This window comes from Bubalus kerabau, chromosome 17, assembly GCF_029407905.1.
Source record: "Bubalus kerabau isolate K-KA32 ecotype Philippines breed swamp buffalo chromosome 17, PCC_UOA_SB_1v2, whole genome shotgun sequence".
In the NCBI taxonomy this organism is placed as follows: Eukaryota; Metazoa; Chordata; class Mammalia; order Artiodactyla; family Bovidae; genus Bubalus; species Bubalus kerabau.
The window spans coordinates 18,144,895-18,163,293 of NC_073640.1; the positions used below are offsets into that span (position 1 = coordinate 18,144,895).

At 40.0% G+C, this 18,399-nt stretch overlaps 2 protein-coding genes across 2 annotated transcripts; one reads left to right on the top strand and one right to left on the bottom strand.

Annotated features, from left to right (window-relative positions):
- The first annotated feature begins 325 nt into the window (after positions 1-325).
- On the top strand, positions 326-8,763 carry ORC6 (origin recognition complex subunit 6). The gene is made up of 7 exons (XM_055553421.1): positions 326-485; positions 1,707-1,836; positions 3,310-3,473; positions 3,686-3,775; positions 5,035-5,147; positions 5,634-5,702; positions 8,209-8,763. The coding sequence occupies exons 1-7, from the start codon at positions 421-423 to the stop codon at positions 8,334-8,336; spliced, it is 759 nt and encodes a 252-aa protein (XP_055409396.1). The 5' UTR covers positions 326-420; the 3' UTR covers positions 8,337-8,763.
- An 8,154-nt stretch (positions 8,764-16,917) lies between these two features.
- Positions 16,918-17,826, bottom strand: LOC129632006 (enhancer of rudimentary homolog). The gene has a single exon (XM_055553422.1). It carries the CDS (start codon positions 17,633-17,635, stop codon positions 17,324-17,326), a length of 312 nt encoding a protein of 103 aa, XP_055409397.1. The 5' UTR covers positions 17,636-17,826; the 3' UTR covers positions 16,918-17,323.
- Between the last annotated feature and the right edge of the window lie 573 nt (positions 17,827-18,399).

An 18,399-nucleotide genomic window follows, 5' to 3' on the forward strand; every position in this document is an offset into this window, starting at 1 on the left:
CTCCCGCGTATTTATTGGTCCCTGTCACTTCACGGTGGACTGACGGACCTAGGCGCCAGCCAATCTCTCCACAGTGTGTGAGAGGGCGGGGCAGTGCGGAGTAGCGGGGAAGCTCTCGGCGGCAGGAAGGGGCAGCCGGAGAGAAAGGCAGTGTTACAGTCTCTCTAAAAGGGAGAAATGGAATGAGTGGGAGCTACCCCCGCACATTCACTTTTTGCCTTGACGTGTGTACTCGCAGCGCGCACACGCAGAAGGATGGCCAGGATTGGTTTGCGGGGCAGCCGTAACTTCTAGTCCCAACCAATCCAGATGCATCGGTGGGGGGTGGGGGGAGGGGCGGCCCAGCCTTAACTGGCGAGCACAGCGTCTGTGCGCGGGTTTCTTCTGGGCTCAGCTGTGGGTGTCGTCCTAGTCCGCGCCATGGAGTCTGGTCTGATTAGGCGTTTAGCCCCGCGCCTGGGCATCGCCGAACAGGAGGTGCTGAGGTGAGTCAGGCTGCGCACGCCCCAGTAGCCCTGCGCCCTCCTCAAATGGGGCCCCATGCTTTTCCCGCGCAAGGCATGATTTAGGCCCTATGTCAAGAAAATCCTACCGGCAATAGGCTCTGTGAGCGGGCCGGAGGGGCGAGGGGCCCCTGGGACCAGCTAGCACTGTGAGATGCACGGTGGTGGGAAAAGGAGAGAGGCGGAGAACTTGGGTCGTTTCCCTGAAACTTACTGAGAGTGCGTTTACGGCAGAGGCAGATGGGATACAGACCCCAAGGAGGGCAGTGTCTGGTGGCCACGACAGGCGGGAAACGAAATAGGATGGGTGTGCAGAGCCGCCGCGGGTGGGGCGGAGCGCGGCCTGTGCCTGCTTTTAATTTAAACAAACAAACAAAAAAACTTTCCAGAAAGCCTCGAAGGGGTTGCTGTTTGCGCTGAGACTCGATTGATAGAAGCTGCCAGCCACAGCAAGATGTGGGAAGAGGGCCCAAGCTGGCACAGCAAACTGTACAAAAGCCCGGAGATGGGAAGGGCCTTTGCAAGATCCAGGGTTAGAAATAAAGTATTTCTAAATACTTTAAGCTCTGGAGTGCAGGACTTAACTCTGGAGGGCAGGGCTAGGTCGGGTGCCTGGGCTATGGATTAGTTGAGGGAAGGGAAGGAGCACTTCTTAAAAGACAGGAAGTATGGCCTTCTGCACTCTTAATCATTTGGAACAGTGGTTCTCAAAGTGTAGTCCCTGGACCAGCAGCATCAATATTTTCTTGTCACTTGGTAGAAATGCACATTCTTGGGCCCCACTCTAGACCTACCGATCAGAAACTTGGGGCTTGTTTTCACATGCTCCAAGGTGACTGTCATGTACAGTAAAGTTTGAGAACCACTGATTTAAAGGAAGGAGGAACCCTGGTCTCACCTGCCTGCCTCTGTCTGTCATAGTTCATGCTTGTTCCAGTAATGGAAGGCTGAAAGAAGGGTTGGCCTTTTTTGGAGGATTTCAAGAACTTAATTCTTCCTGAAAGGATTGGAGCACAGTGATGTTTGGACTCAGGGGGTTAGAACCCTGTCCTCTCTCAAAGGATGTGAGTTTCATTCCCAGCCCCAAATAAACGTGCATAAGAGTTAGGGTCAGAATGAAATCCACCAGGCTGAATTTATTGCTTACCAAAGTATTGGGCAAACTTCTGAAAAAGATAAAGTTTTAGTGAATGTGTTGCTCAGGAAAGCGGAGGAGTACTTGCGACTGTCGCATGTGAAGTGTGTTGGCCTGTCTGCACGAACCACAGAAACCAGCAATGCAGTCATGTGCCTGGACCTTGCAGCTTCCTGCATGAAGTGCCCCTTGGACAGAGTAAGTAGGTCCCAAATGTCTGAATTATCTGGTGTGGCACTGAAGTCTAATCATATGTTTTCATCTCTGGTTGTACTAGCCCCTGTCACTGTTTTAGGATTTTCATCTAGAATATGTTATTCTAGATGAAGTTTAGAACCATTCTGAAAAGTTGGAGAAAAAAACTTTTTTGCAACGATCTCTTTACTACGTACTTTCCCTGAGCACTTCTTTCCTTATTCACACCCATCTATCAAATTGCCACTAGCATCCTCCTCCTAAATCACATACTTTAAAACCACTGTATTATTTTGCTTCCAATGTCACAGTGGTTGAGAGCCAAGCTATGGCAAGACTCACATGTTAAGACCAGATCTCAGCACCACCAGTTACTAGTTCTGTGAGTCTCTTGTTTCCTCATCTATCAAGTGGGATAAGAGGTATCCATTTCACTGGATAATTGTAAGGAAGAAACACAATGTACTATATGTAGCACTCTTAACACAGTGCCTGTCACATAATGCTACACTGATAAAATGGTGGCATTGTAAACACCATTGGCTTCCAGTGGGTTGGCTCCCCATTACCATCAAACTCTCCAGCCTCTCTTGATCCCTGCTAACCTCAAGCTACAGTATCCACTTAACAGACCATGCACCTTAATGACTGGCTTTGTAAATGCACTGCCTTTTTTTTTTAAACCTGGGATGCTCTTCTAGCAGGCTCCTGTTTGTCTTACAATGACCTCACTTTGCTGTCACATTTCATTAAGCTTTTCTTCCCCAGGCAGAGTCGGTGTCCCTCAGTTGTTGTCCCTCCTATTTCTCTCCCAGTCTCTGTCTCCTATCCCTTTTGCACACACTCACCCTCTCCATGCCTCCACGCCACTACTTCCCTCCTTCGTTTTTCCAATGGATTACAAATTGGCACCTTTGTTAAAATAAGTAACCATATATACATCTTCTATGTTTTTTAATTCGTGGACTTCCCACGTGGCACTCACTAGTGGTAAAGAATCCACCTGCCAATGCAGGGCACACAAGAGACACGGGTTCTCTCCCTGGGTTGGGAAGATTCCCTGGAGTAGAAGATGGTACCCCAGTCCAGTATTCTTGCCTGGAAAATTTCATGGGCAGAGGAACCTGGCAGTCCATGAGACCTCAAAGAGTCAGACACAACTGAGCGCCCACACACGCATGCATGCACACACACACACTTTTTAGTTCACAGCTCGGCATTGGTAGCGCTATGTTGTATTTTAAATCATCTGCACACACATGTGACATGACTGCCTTTCTATAGGTATGAGCTTATTGCAAGCAGTAGTTAACTTGCCTGACATGGTTACTGATTTTTGAGTAAATGAAGCTAAACCTTTAGGTAGAGTGACTTGCCACAGAAATAATTAATTTTGAAAAGCTGACTTATTAAACAAGTGTTAAAGGTACTGATATAGAGCACTTATGATTTTTATGATTCTTTTTCCTTTCAAAGGCTTACTTAATTAAACTTTCTGGCTTGAACAAGAAGATGTATCAGAGTTGTCTTAAATCTTTTGAGTGTTTATTGGGCCTGAACTCAAATATTGGAATAAGAGACCTAGCAGTACAGTTTAGCTGCACAGAAGCAGTGAACTTGGCTTCAAAGATACTGCAAAGGTATGAGGCATATAATTAAAACTCAGTACTGATACATAAAGTGAAAGTATCCAATGTCCTGGTAATTTTCAGTTTAAAAAATAATGCTGAAGTGACAGAATGTATTTCTTTTACATTTAAAGTGACACATTTATGAGCTTGTATTTGCATTTTCAGTCCCTTTGAAACAATATTTTCTAACAAATAACTCTGTGAACACTGCTTTTACTTAGCTATGAGTCCAGTCTTCCACAAACACAGCAAGTGGATCTTGACTTATCCAGGCCGCTTTTCACCACTGCTGCCCTGCTCTCAGCTTGCAAGTAAGTGTTCCTTTTACCATTCAGGAAAGTCTATAATTTATAAGTAAATTTCTCATTCCCAAAGAATACTTCTAATTTAGTTGATTTCAACTCAAAGCATATTTTCCTAAATAACAATAGTGGCCAAGTGACCCGAGTCTCAGTTTATCCCATAACAGATCTGACAGCTAGGAATTAGTGTTGCCCGAAGGCTACTTGCCAATGTATATAAGCTGGGTAATCTGATTTCAGAGTCTGCCTTTTATAAATCATGAAATCTGTCATTAAAATAGCATTTAGTTGTGATTTTCCAGTCACATTTTTGAAGTATTGATTACAACTCTTTTTCAAGTAATTTATAAAACAATTCAGTAATAAATTCTTAATTTGAATCTTTGGGGTTATCTATATGTATACTGACTGAAATGTTACCCTGGAAATATTGGTAATTGCTATCTTCATCTAAAGTTGTCTTGTTTTATCTTGCTAGAAAACTCCTCAGAAAACAAAATTAGTTGGCTGGTAGACAATAGGTTTTTTACTGCAGAGAAGGCAATGGCACCCCACTCCAGTACTCCAGTACTCTTGCCTGGAAAATCCCATGGACGGATGGGTTTGGCTCCATTAGCTACTATTAGTGATTAATTGGCCTTAATAGAAAATGCCCTTTAATTCAATAAAACTATATGGAAGGAACATGGCTATTATAGAAAACAGTATGGACAGCCTTACTTTTGAAACCAGGTTTCACTGAGCAAAAAAAGATTCAAATAGGTCTGTTATCTGAAATAAGAAGCTTACTTTGTGTTTTTCATTAGTGGTTGTTGTGAATTGTTATCTGGGAGGAAGTTTTTGGAGGTGAGAGTGATTTATATTCTTGTAGTAGCATAAACATAAGCATCTTGTGTTAAAGTGAATTAAATATTTTAACATGCTGTAATTGACACTCAGCAAATTAGTTAATATCTGAGATTTACTAGAAAGAGTTCTATAAGGCATGAAGCACTACAGTAGATGTCTTTCATGTGTCCTGTTTGTTACATAACAGATAACGTATATATTTTAATTCTCACAGTACAATGAATAACTAAATACATAGCTTTAAAAGGTAAGTTTACATGATTTTTAGCTAATGATATGTGTGTGAAGTAAAGGGAAAATTAAACAGTTGGGAGCTCTTCATAAAGCCTGAGTGGAAAGGAAATAAGTTGATAACTGATTGGCCAAAAAAGATAACAGTACTGATCTTAAGAACAGCAATTTATCAAATTCTTTTGTAGGATTCTAAAGCTAAAGGTGGACAGAAATAAAATGGCAGCCACATCTGGAGTAAAAAAGGCCATATTTGATCGACTCTGTAAACAGTTAGAAAAGATTGGGCAGCAGATCGACAGTGAGTAATTCATTCTGTGTTTCAAGAATGTGTCACTTGAAAATGTAAACCTGCTGGTAAAAGTTAAATATTTTCAAACTTGCAAACTAGCTCCTTTCTATTTACTATAGATGAGATCAATTTTTAGTAAGAAAATTACTGTTTATTTTCAGTAACAAAACTAGTTTGTTTTCAAATAAATAGCTTAATAATTAAAAACAACAATAAATGCTGTAATTCTGTAAATTCATGCTTAGAGAGTAGATTCTCCCTTTTGAAGTCTGACAAGAAAAGCCAAAGAAAAGAGAAGGCAAGATAATTTCCCTTCTCCTTATCCTAGTATTTGGCCATTTGCAATATCTAATTTATATTTCTGATCCAAAATACACCCCAAAACTGAAATTAAAGATAGGAGAAAAGTGAACTCAGATGATATATATATATATATATATATATAAAATACATATATATATATTTGTTTGTTTGTTTGTTTTTTTCCCCCTAAAGGAGAAGCTGGAGATTCAGTTACTCCACCACAGAAGAAAAAGAAGACAGTGATTGAACCTTCAGCAAAGGGTGAGGCATGCTAATACTAGATGAAAATTGAAATTTGTACAACAGGATTAGTGTACAATGGATTTAATGCAGTGAATAGCCCTTTGCTGCTGTAGCAGCTTGCCTTAACAAGAGTCAGAGTCTACATTTGCAGCAACATGGATGGACCTAGAAATTATCATACTAAACAAAATAAGTCAGAGAAAGACAAATACCAATGATATCCCTTATAGATGGAGTCTAAAATATGACACAAATGACTTTATTTATGAAACAGACAGACTCACAGACACAGAGAACAGACTTGTGGTTGCCAAGGGGAAAGGGGTGCAGGAGAGGGTTGGATTGGGAGTTTGTGACTATCAGATGCAAACTATATATAAAGGATGGATAAACAACAAGGTCCTAATGTATAGCAGGTATAGCAGGGAACTATATTCAGTGTCCTGTGATAAACCATAATGGAAAAGAATGTGGAAAAGTGTATATATATATATGTGTGTGTGTGTGTGTGTAACTGAATCACTTCGTTGTACACCAGAAACTGTCACAACATTGTAAATCAACTATACTTCATTTAAAAATAAAGAGTGAGATTTTAGCTAAATCCTGTCAGTTAATCATTGATAATACCAGTTTTCCAAGCAGTAGTTTACACAAGTACTGTGTGATTAAGATTATATCTGATGGCCAATAAACACATGAAAAGATGCTCAATGTCACTATTAGAAGAAAGAAAGTGTTAGTTGCTCAGTTGGGTCCAATTCTGTTTGACCCCATGGACTGTAGCCCACCAGGCTCCTCTGTCCATGGGATTCTCCAGGCAAGAATACTGGAGTGAGTTGCCATTTCCTCCTCCAGGGGATCTTCCCAACCCAGGGATTGAAGCCAGGTCTCCCACTTTGTAGGCAGATTCTTTACCATCTGAGCCACCAGGGAATCAAAACTTCAATGAGGTATCACCTCCTGCTAGTCAGAATGGCCATCATCAAAAAATCTACAAACAATAAATGGTAGAGTTGGCGTGGAGAAAAGGGAACCCTTCTACACTGTTGGGGATGTAAACTGATAACAACCATTATGGAGAATAGTATGGCGATTCCTTAAAAAGCTAGGAATAAATCTACCACATGACCCAGCAGCCCCACTACTGGGCATATACCCTGAGAAAACCATAATTGAAAAAGGCACATGTACCCCAGTGTTCATAGCAGCGTTGTTTACAATAGCTAGGACAGGGAAGCAACTTAGATGTCCTTCGACAGATGAATAAAGATGTGGTGTAAAAAAAAAAACAAAAAAACAAAACAAAAAAGATGTGGGGGGGTGTGTGTGTATATATATACACACACACACATATATACATACAATGGAATATTACTCAGCCATAAAAAAGAACACATCTGAGTCACTTGTGAGGTGGATGAACCTAGAGCCTGTTATACAGAGTGAAGTAAGTCAGAGAAAAACAAATATAGTATCAGTTCAGTCACTCAGTCATGTCTGACTCTGCGACCCCATGGACTGCAGCACACCAGGCTTCCCTGTCCATCACCAACTCCTGGAGCTTACTCAAATTCAAGTCCATCGAGTTGGTGATGCCATTTGAAAGCAGATATATGGAATCTAGAAATATGATATTGATGAGCCTTGCAGAGAAGGATTGGAGACACAGATGTAGAGAACACAGTCAGGGAGGGAGAGAGTAGGACGAATGGAGAAAGTAACATCAACATATATACACTATCAGGTGTAAGATGGGTAGCTGGTAAGAAGTTGTGTAGCATAGGAAGCCCGGTCTGGTGTTCTGTGATGACCTGGAGGGATGGGATGTGGGGAGGGGAGGGAATGGATGTATAATTATGACTGATTTGCATTGTTGTATGGCAGAAATCGACACAACACTGTAATTTTTCTTAATATTTAAATTTAAAAAATAGAAGAAAAAGAATACATCTGAAGACAAACTGTTAAGGTTCAAATCCTGCTTTATCACCTACTGACTGTGCAGTTTTAGGAAAGTGACAATTTCTGTCAATGTCAATTTCCTAATCTATAAAATATGATTAATGCTAGCACCTGTTTGATAGAATTGTGGTGAAGACTGAATGAGATAATACAATTCAAGTGCTCGGTTCAAGGTTTGATAAATGTTAACTATCATCAAGAAGTCTTGAAGTGCTTGGAGTATAAGGGAGAGTGAAAAACCGATGTGTTAAGTTCTGTTTCCAGTTTTCATTTTGGTATCTTATTCCTTGTTGTTACCTTAATTAAGATAGACATTTTAAAGTGAATAAGCTCACTTCTTTCTTTTTGTTTTTTTGTGTTTTTTTTTTTTAATTTTATTTTATTTTTAAACTTTACATAATTGTATTAGTTTTGCCAAATATCAAAATGAATCCGCCACAGGTATACATGTGTTCCCCATCCTGAACCCTCCTCCCTCCTCCCTCCCCATTCCATCCCTCTGGGTCGTCTTATAACATAAGGATTTTGAAACATTAAAAAAGTTTTTTTTCTCTCATAGAAATAGAGAATGTAGTAGAGACCCTACATAAACCGCAAAAAGATGAAGATCTGACACAAGATTATGAAGAATGGAAAAGGAACATTTTGGAAAATGCTGCCAGAGCACAGAAGGCTGCAACACAGTGATTTCAGCTTCCAGACGAACTTGTTCTGCAAACCAGCAGTGCATCTGCCACCTCAAGGGAAATGTGAGGACTTTGGAAATTTGTGTAAACTTTTAAAACAAAGATCCTATTCTTAACGGCAAAGAAGCCAGCCTTGGGGCTGAGCAGGATGGCTCTGATAATGGGCAGCAAATTCATTAGATCAACCACAGTGCCTGGTTGACTCAGCCTTGGCTCCCCACAGGTCTGCAGTCTGCAAAATGTAATTGAAGCCATTTTGCTTTTTTGTTTTGTTTTAAGCAAAAGACAGTCTTCTGCCCTATCCATAATATGAAATTCAGGCTGAATGGAGTCTAAAGATTTTACTTAAGTTTTTGTGTAAATCTCTTGGTTTGAATAAATCCATTTATGGTACAATCTTAAGTTAATAAATATTATTTTTATATGCATTCAAAGTGTACTTGTTATCAGTTTGGGAGAATTCTTGTGATGCCAAAAGCTGTCTTCTCTAATGGGAAAAAAGACCCAGGTTGCTGAACTGAACCATACTGCTCCCCAGAACACAACTCTTGAATCAGGCTTTCTGGTTTTAAAACCCTGCTTAGCTCTTATCACCTGGGAAACCTTGAACAAGTTAATTAGCTTCTTTATCCTTCATCCAGTTATCCCTATAGCCAAAATGGTAAAGAATCTGCCTGCAATGCAGGTTCGATCCCTGGGTCAGGAAGATCCCCTGGAGAAGGAAATGGTAATCCACTCCAGTATTCTTGCCTGGAGAATCCCACGGACAGAGGAGCCTGGCGGGCTACAGTCCATGGGGTCACAAAGAGTTGGTCATGGCTAAGTGACTAACACACATCCTTCATCTATAAGTAGGAATACAAGAGATGTCTACCTCATAGAATAATTGGAGGAGTATCTGAGCCAATACATGTAAAGCATTTAGTGTAGCTCCTGGTAAAAGTATTTAGTAAGTATTAAAATATAGAAACACTTATAGAGGTCTCACATAATTATATATTAACATCACATTAAAAAATTAAGAAACAAACCAGGGTGTGACAACATGGATGGGCCTAGAGAGTGTTAAACTAAGTAAGTCAGAGAAAGAAAAATACCGTATGATCTCACATGTGGAATCTAAAAACAAACAGAAACAGAGTTGGATACAGAGAACAAATCGGTGGTTGCCAGAGGGGAGGAGGGTCGAGAGAATGAGTGAAATAGATGAGGGAGATTAAAAGGCACAGACTACGTGTTATAAATAAGTCATGGGGATGTAATATACAGCATAGGGAGTACGGTCAATAATGTAATCACTGTATGATGACAAATAGTAACTAGACTGGTGTCATTTCATAATGTATAGACATATCATCACTATATTGTACCCCTGAAACATATATATATTGTAAGTCAATTATACTTTAAAAAAGAGAGATCAAGATTTATTTTCTTTGCTATCTACATACTGAAAAATATAACCTTACTAAATACTACTTATTTTACAACTACGGAGAAGGACGGGGAAGATAAGTTGCTAGCAGTTCTAAGGCATCATGCCAGACGTGATTTTAACTAAAGTTAAGAACACATGATCTAAGTAAACATTTCCATGAAGAATGCAATAAAGTGATTGCATCTAAATTGTTTAAAGCTATTTAGGATGGTATCAGTAATAATAGTTGTTGCTTTCTACTTGCTATAAATAAGGTATAATACCTGCTACATAGAACAGAAGTAGCTAAAGGAGTCATTTTTTCCCCAGCCCCTTTTAATTCTAAACACTTAGCAAGCTGTTGTGGTTAAAGGCCATAATCAAATGATCCCCAAACAGGTATAATATCCCACAGCCCTGTGGTAGATGGGAATGAATGTGAGCTTTGGAACCACATGCAGTTATGTTTAAATTCTGACTTTGCCACTGAGAGCCTAAGGAAATTTCACAACCTTACTGAGCTTCAGTTTCCTTGTTTAAAAAATAAATATATTATCTACCTTGTGAGAATTGAAGGTAATGTTTGTAAAGTGTGTGATACTTAGAAGGCATTCACTAAATAGTACTTCTGTCATTACTTTGATCTAAAATGGGTGAGTCTTTTCCTCATTTATTTTAAGAAGGTATGTAATCTGGTTTTGGTGCCAAGATTTAAATTCTAGCTTTGCATCAAAATGAAAGCACACTCATTTTAAAAAAATAAATTGTGGTAAAATACACATGTAGTTTGCTATCTTAGCAGTTAAGTCAATATAGTCAGCAATGCTGTAGTGCTTCCCCGGTGGCTCAGTGGTGAAGGATCTGCCTGCCAATGCAGGTGATACAGTTTCGATCCCTGGGTGTGGAAGATCCCCTGGAGAAGGAAGGCAACCCCTTCCAGTATTGCCTAGGAAATCCCATGGACAGAGGAGCATGTTGGGCTGCAGTCCATGGGTCACACAAGAGTCAGATGCAATTTAGTGACTAAAAAAAACAGTAGTGTTTAGTACATTCACGTTATGTGATCTCCAGAACTGATCTCCAGAACTCTTCACCCCATAAAGCTGACTCTACTCATGAAACCCATTAACAACTCCCATTCCTCCCTCCCTCAGCCTCAGACAACCACCATTCTACCTCTGAATTTGACTAATCTAGCTAGATACTTCATCTAAGTGGAATTATACAGTATTTTTGTGTGTGTTTTTTTCACTTAGCATAATGTCCTTGAGGTTCATCCATATTGTGGCATATGTCAGAATTTCTTTCCTTTTTTGAGGCTGAATAATTTTCCATTGTGTGGATATACCACACTGTGTTTATCCAATTATCTGTCAATGAACATGTAGGTTGCTTTCACCTCTTGGCTGTTGTGAATAGTGCTGCTATAGATGTGTGTGTGTGTGTGTGTGTGTATAGTGTTTCTTGGAGACCCTGCTTTCTATTCTTCCGGGCGTTTACCCAGAAGTGACATTGCTAGGTCATATGATAATTCTATTTAAAATTTTTTGAGGACCCACCATACTGTTTTCCATAGCAACTGCATCATATTACATTCCGACCAACAGTGCGCAAGAGTTCCAATTTCTCCACATCCTTGCCAACACTTATTTTCTGCTTCTTTTTCTTTTTTGGTCAGTAGCCATCCTAAATTGGTATGAGGTGGTATCTCACTGTGGTTTTGATTTGCATTCCCCTGATGATTAGTGAGCACTTTTTCATGAGCTTATTGGCCACTTAGGAAAATGTCTGTTGAAATCCTTGCCTATTTTTTACTATGGATTTTTGTTGCTGTTGAGTTGTTCTTTATATAGTGTAAATATTAAGCCTCTATTTAAAAAATGATTGAAAATATTTTCTCCCATTCCTAAAGTTGCCTTTTTGCTGTTAATTTCATGAGAATAAATCTTAGTACTATTTGTGACCTTTCTTATGCCTTAAAAGCAAACAATGGTAATTATTTTGATTATTTGGTAGAATAAGATAAGCAAACCAAGAATAAGTTCTTGGTTATTTCTTTTGTTTTCTTTCTTTAAATTTATTTTTAACTGGAGGATAATTGCTTTACAATTTTGTGTTGGTTTCTGCTATACATCAAAATGAATCACCTTTCAACTATTAGGTTGGTGCAAAAGTAATTGTGGTTTTTTTATTGTTAAAATTTGCTGTTTGATATTGGAATATATTCTTAAATAAATGTGGTTATGTTACACATTATTTTAATGCACATTTCTTGCTTTATTTATTTTTTTTGCTAATGACATTACTTGCTGTTTATTTTCAATTATGGAAATGATGTTAGACAAAAAGCAAATTTGAGCAATTTTCTTACCCGAGTTCAAAATGGGTTTTAAAGCAGCAGAGATAACACGAAACATCAACAATGCATTTGGCCCAGGAACTGCTAAGGAACATACAGTGCAGTGGTGGTTCAAGAAATTTTGCAAAGGAGACGAGAGCCTTGAATATGAAGAGCATAGTGGCTGGCCATTGGAAGTTGACAATCACCAATTGACAGCCATCATTGAAGCTGATCCCCTTACAACTACACAAGAAGTTGCTGAAGAATTCAACATCGACCATTCTATGGTCATTCAGCATTTAAAGCAAATTGGAAAGGTGAAAAAGCTCAATAAATGGGTGGTGCCTCATACTGCTGCTGCTAAGGCGCTTCAGTCGTGTCCGACTCTGTGCAACTCCATAGATGGCAGCCCAACAGGCTCCGCCCTCCCTGGGATTCTCCAGGCAAGAACACTGGAGTGGGTTGCCATTTCTTTCTCCAATGCATGAAAAATGAAAAGTGAAAGTGAAGTCGCTAATCGCAGTCATGTCCGACTCTTAGCGACCCTATGGACTGCAGCCTACCAGGCTCCTCCATCCATGGGATTTTCCAGGCAAGGGTACTGGAGTGGGATGCCATTGCCTTCTCTGGGGTGCCTCATGAGCTAACTACAAATCAAAAAAAAAATCATCATTTTGAACTGTCATTTTCTCTTATTCTGTGCAACAACAATGAACCATTTCTCAATTGGATCGTGGCATGCCATGAAAAGTGGATTTTATATGACATCCAGTGATGATCAGCTCAGTGGTTGGACCAAGAAGAAGCTCCAAAGCACTTTCCAAAGCCAAACTTGCACCAAAAAATACTCATGGTCACTGATTGTTGGTCTGCTGCCAGTCTGATCCACTACAACTGTTTGAATCCCTGCAAAACCATTACATCTGAGAAGCAGGTCGATGAGATGCACCAAAAACTGAAACACCCGCAGCTGACATTGGTCAACAGAAAGGACCCAATTCTTCTCCACAACAATGGCCCACTGCACATCACACAACCAACACTTCATAAATTGAACAAGACCAAGAACAAGAGGGCAGAGGAGTAGGTGGACATGGAGTACATCTCTCTCCACGGATACATCAGGAGTACACCTTCATACACAGAAGTGCATGCAGACCACCAGCTGAGAGTGGACAGGAGTACCTGACCAGTGGAAAAGAATATATAGAACCACGCAAAACTCAGTAGGATGAAGGAACTAGGGGGAAAAACAGAAGTGTTAGTAGGACTTGACCTGCCCTCAGCAGGTGGGGGAACTAAAGCAGGGGTCCAATCCCCACATCGGGGCAATTGTCTGAGTCAGAAGAGAAACATTTAAGGCTGAGAGTGAAACAGTTAATCTGTGGCCGCCTAAATGGAATGAGAATCAGATAGTCCTTGCCACAGCCATACATACCCCAGACAGGAACGCTAGTCCCCTGGAAGGTGCAGTGGCTGGGAGCTGGAGTTTACAGATTGTGGCACAATCCCAGGCCAAGGGCTGCTGTTGACTGGAGAGATGGATTGAGGGGATGTGAGGGAGGAGATCATGGTGGGAAATGCTGGTGGAGGAAAGCCGGCAGCCATGGAAGCAAGGTGATACTGCTGAGTCATGTGTAGGAGGTGGATCCACCACCATAGCCTGTCTCTCCCCACATTCCAGCATCGGTAGCTGAACAATAGAGAGGCTGGCCCATCAAACGCCTGATGCTACAGAGTAGGACCCCAGCCAGGGGGACCCCTCTATGTGCCTGACGTGCTGAACAACAGAGAAGGGCCCCAAGTAAGGGAGCCTTCTAAGTGCCTGAATGGGTAGAGCTATGGAAAAAGACTGGCAGAGAGGCCTTCTGATTGCCAGCTACAAGAGGCTTGAAAAAAGACTCTGATGCTATAACTCCTATGCTGGAGGCAGTCCACGTGCTTGCACACTTGGTGCCACCAGGGTTCCTGCAAGCCGAGCAGCCACACCACCTTCATGCTCAACTCTCACTGGGGCAGAGCTGCCAAAGGCAAAAAAAGTCTTGCGTCTATGTGCACAGGGTCGCTTCGGGCATGTCCAACTCTTTGCGACCCTGTAGACTGTGGCCTGCCAGCCTTCCACAAACCACTGAACCAACCTTAGGAGGGCAGAAACCAAAAGGAAGAAAGAAAGAAAGGAAGAAAGAATTTCTTCAAGGAAAGAATTCAACTTTCCTTGAAGCCTGGGAAAAGGAGACCTCAAACACAGTAAGTTTAAAAAAAAAGAAAGAAAAGGCAGAGAAATGCTACACAAATAAAGGAACAAACTATAAATACAGAAGTCCAAATAAATGAAGAGGAAATAGGCAAACTACCTGAAAAAGAATTCAGAATAATAATAGTAAATAGTAAAGATGATCAAAAACCTTGAAAACAAAATGGAGAAAACGTAAGAATCAACGAACAAAGACCTGGAAGAATTAAAGAATACATATACAGAGACAAGCAACACAATTACTGAAATTAAAAATACTCTAGAAGGAATCAATAGCAGAATATCTGAAGCAGAAGAATGAATCAGTGAGCTGGAAGATTAAATGGTGGAAATAACTTCTGCAGGGCAGAATAAAGTAAAAAGAATGAAAAAAATTAAGGATAGCCTCAGAGACCTCTGGGACAATATCAAATGCACCAACATTTGAATTATAGGGGTCCCAGAGGAAGAAGAGAAAAAGAAAGGGTATGAGAAAATTTTGAAGAGATTATAGTTCAAAATTTCCCCAACATGGAAAAGAAAATAGTCAATCAAATCCAAGAGCCACAAAGAGTCCCATACAGGATAAACCCATGGAGAAACACACCAAGACACTTACTGATCAAATAAAGACCAAACATAAAGAAAGACTATTAAGAGCAGCAAGAAGCAAAAAGTAATAGACAAGGGAAATTCTATACACTTAATAGCTGATCTTTTAGCAGAAACTCTGCAGGCCAGAAGGGAATGGCAGAATATATTTAAAATACTTAAAGGGAAAAATCTACAACCAAGATTACTATACCTGGCAAGGATCTCATTCAAAATTTATGGAGAAATAAAAAGCTTTTCAGACAAGCAAAAGTTAAGATAATTCAAACCAAACCAGCTTTACAACAAATGTTAAAGGGACTTATATAGTCAAGAAATACAAGAGAATAAAAAACATCTACAAAAGTACCCCATACGATTAAGAAAATGGCAACAGGAACATATATATCAATAATTACTTTAAATGTAAATGGATTAAATGCTCTAACCAAAAGATACAGGCTGGCTGAATGGATACAGAAACAAGACCCATTTATATGTGCTGTCTATGAGAAACCCACTTCAGACCTAAAGACACATATAGACTGAAAGTGAGAGGATGGAAAAATATATTCCATGCAAATGGAAAGCAAAAGAAAGCTGGAGGAGCAATCTTCATATCAGACAAAATACACCTTAAAGAAGATTACGAGAGATAAGGAAGGACACTACATAATGATCAAGGGATCAATCCAAGAGGAAGCCATAACAATTGTAAATATCTATGTGCACCCACCATAGGAGCACCTCAAAATATAAGACAAACACTAACAGACACAAAAGGAGAAGTTGACAGTATCACAGTAAGAGTAGAAGACTTTAACACCCTATGCACACCAATGGACAGATCATCAAAACAGAAAATTAATAAGGAAACACAAGTCTTATATGATACATTAGATAAGCTGGATCTCATTGATATCTTCAGGACATTCCATCCAAATGCAGAAGAGTCCACATTCTTCTCAAGTGCACATGGAACATTCTCCAGGATAGACCACATCTTGGGTCACAAATCAAACCTCAGTAAATTTAAGAAAATTAAGATTGTATCAGGCATCTTCTCCAACCACAATGCTATGAGACTAGATATCAATTACAAGAAAAAAGCTGTAAGAAACACAAATACCTGGAGATTAAATAACACGTTTCTAAATAACCAACAGGTTACTGAAGAAATCAAAAGGGAAATCAAAAAAATTCTAGAAACAAATGACAATGAAAACACAACAACTCAAAACCTGTGGGATGCAGCAAAAGCAGTTCTAAGAGGGAAGTTTACAGCAATTCAATGCTACCTCAAGAAACAAGAAAAACATCGAATAGACAACCTAACTTCACACCTAAAACAACTGGAAAAAGAACAAAAACCCCCCAAAATTAGTAGAGGGAAAGAAATTATAAAGATCCGAGCAGAAATAAATGAAAAAGAAATGAAAGACACAATAGTAAAGATTAATAAAACTAAAAGCTGGTTCTTTGAGAAGATAAACAAAATTGACAAACCTTTAGCCAGACTGATCAAGAAAAAAAGAGAGAAGAATCACATCAACAAAATTAGAAATGAAGAAGAAGAGGTTACAATAGACAATGCACAAATACAAAGGATTATAAGAGACTATTATGAACAAATATATGGCAATGAAATAGATAAACTGGAAGAAATGGACAGATTCAATCTTCCAAGACAGAACCAGGAAGAAATAGAAATTATGGACAACTCAATTACAAGCACTGAAATTGAAGCTGTGATAAAAAATCTCCCAAAAAAACAAAAGCCCAGGATCAGATAACGTCACAGGAGAATTCTATCAAACATTTAGAGAAGAGCTAATGCCTATCCTTCTAAAACTCTTTCAAAAAATTGCAGAGGAAGGACACTTCCAAACTCATTCTACGAGGCCATCATCACCCTGATACCAAAACCAGACAACGACAACACAAAAAAGAAAACTACAGGCCAATATCGGAGAAGACAATGGCACCCCACTCCGGTACTCTTTTTTTTTTTTTATAACTAAAGAACATTTATTTGTTTTTCACCAAGACTTTATCTTGAGGACGTAACTAAACTGCGCCTCCACTCCCCACCCCAACTTGAAGGAGGATTAGTACAGTGGATGTTATAAAGCAGGTATGAACAGTTTGAGGGACTGGAACCAACGTTAACTGACAAAAACCAACTTCCATCTAAATCATCATAAAAATGTTTAAGTAAAAAAAAAGGGGGGGCAAAGGGGTTTTCAGATTGAACAAGATCATCACATTTTATCTAATACATTCAATTCTGGCTAGGGTATGCCAAAATGGAAACAGGATAACTATAATACAGAACTTCCACTACAGCACACTGCACACACCTGTGTTTCAAGCCCACCCCCGTCCCCCTAATGCTTGCAAACTCAACTATTTCCCAGCCTGTTGGGCCTGTCGACGAAGGAGCACGTAGATCTCTTTAATCCAATCTTTGTTATAAGGCTGGTATGTCTGGGTATCAGCTCGGTAAACAAGGCAGCTGAGGTCTGCCAGGTCATCAATAAAATCAAACAACTGACTGATATCGTATGTGATAGAGGGGCTGTTGGGATTCATTCTCTTCAGATGTTCTTCATACATTTTACAAACACCTTCCATACACTCATTCACAGATTCATAGTCAGCGTAAGTTCTGCCTTCTGGCCTCTTGGTAGGCTGTACCAGCAAGATGGTGTGAGACATCGCGCCAAAGTCTCCCGCTGCAGCCGATGCCGACTCCGCCGCCGCACACCCACTCCAGTACTCTTGCCTGGAGAATCCCAGGGACAGAGGAGCCTAGTGGGCTGCCGTCTATGGGGTCGCACAGAGTCGGACACGACTGAAGCGACTTAGCAGCAGCAGCAGCAGCAGAACGTATTACACAGAGTGAAGTAAGTCATAAAGAGAAAGAGAAATATCATATTCTAACTCATATTTACGGAATCTAGAAAAATGGTACTGAAGAATTTATTTACAGGGCAACAATGGAGAAACAGACATAGAGAATAGACTTATGGACATGGGGAGAGGGGAGGAGAGGGTGAGATGTATGAAAAGACCTGGAAACTTATATTACCATATGTAAAATAGATCGCCAACAGGAATTTGCTGTATGGCTCAGGAAACTCAAACAGGGGCTCTGTACCACCCTAAAGGGGTGGGATAGGCAGGGAGATGGGAGGGAGGTTCAATAGGGAGGGAATATATGTATACCTATGGCTGATTCATGTTGAGGTCTGGCAGAAAACAACAAAATTCTGTAAAGCGATTATCTTTCAATAAAAAATAAACTAAAAAAAATTTGAATGAATTGGGCTATGAAGTTTTGCCTCATCTGCCATATTTACCTGGCCTCTCGCCAACAAACTACCACTACTTCAAGCATCTCAACAATTTTTTGCAGGGAAAACACTTCCACAACCATCAGGAGGCAGAAAATGCTTTCCAAGAGTTCGTCGAATCCCGAA

Bases quoted from the DNA above. Each gene is read 5' to 3' on its own strand.
- ORC6 (XM_055553421.1), top strand. From the start codon at position 421: ATGGAGTCTGGTCTGATTAGGCGTTTAGCCCCGCGCCTGGGCATCGCC. The intron at 486-1,706 runs GTGAGTCAGGCT...TGTGTTGCTCAG, and splicing joins GCCGAACAGGAGGTGCTGAG to GAAAGCGGAGGAGTACTTGC. The intron at 1,837-3,309 runs GTAAGTAGGTCC...TTCCTTTCAAAG, and splicing joins TGAAGTGCCCCTTGGACAGA to GCTTACTTAATTAAACTTTC.
- LOC129632006 (XM_055553422.1), bottom strand. From the start codon at position 17,635: ATGTCTCACACCATCTTGCTGGTACAGCCTACCAAGAGGCCAGAAGGC.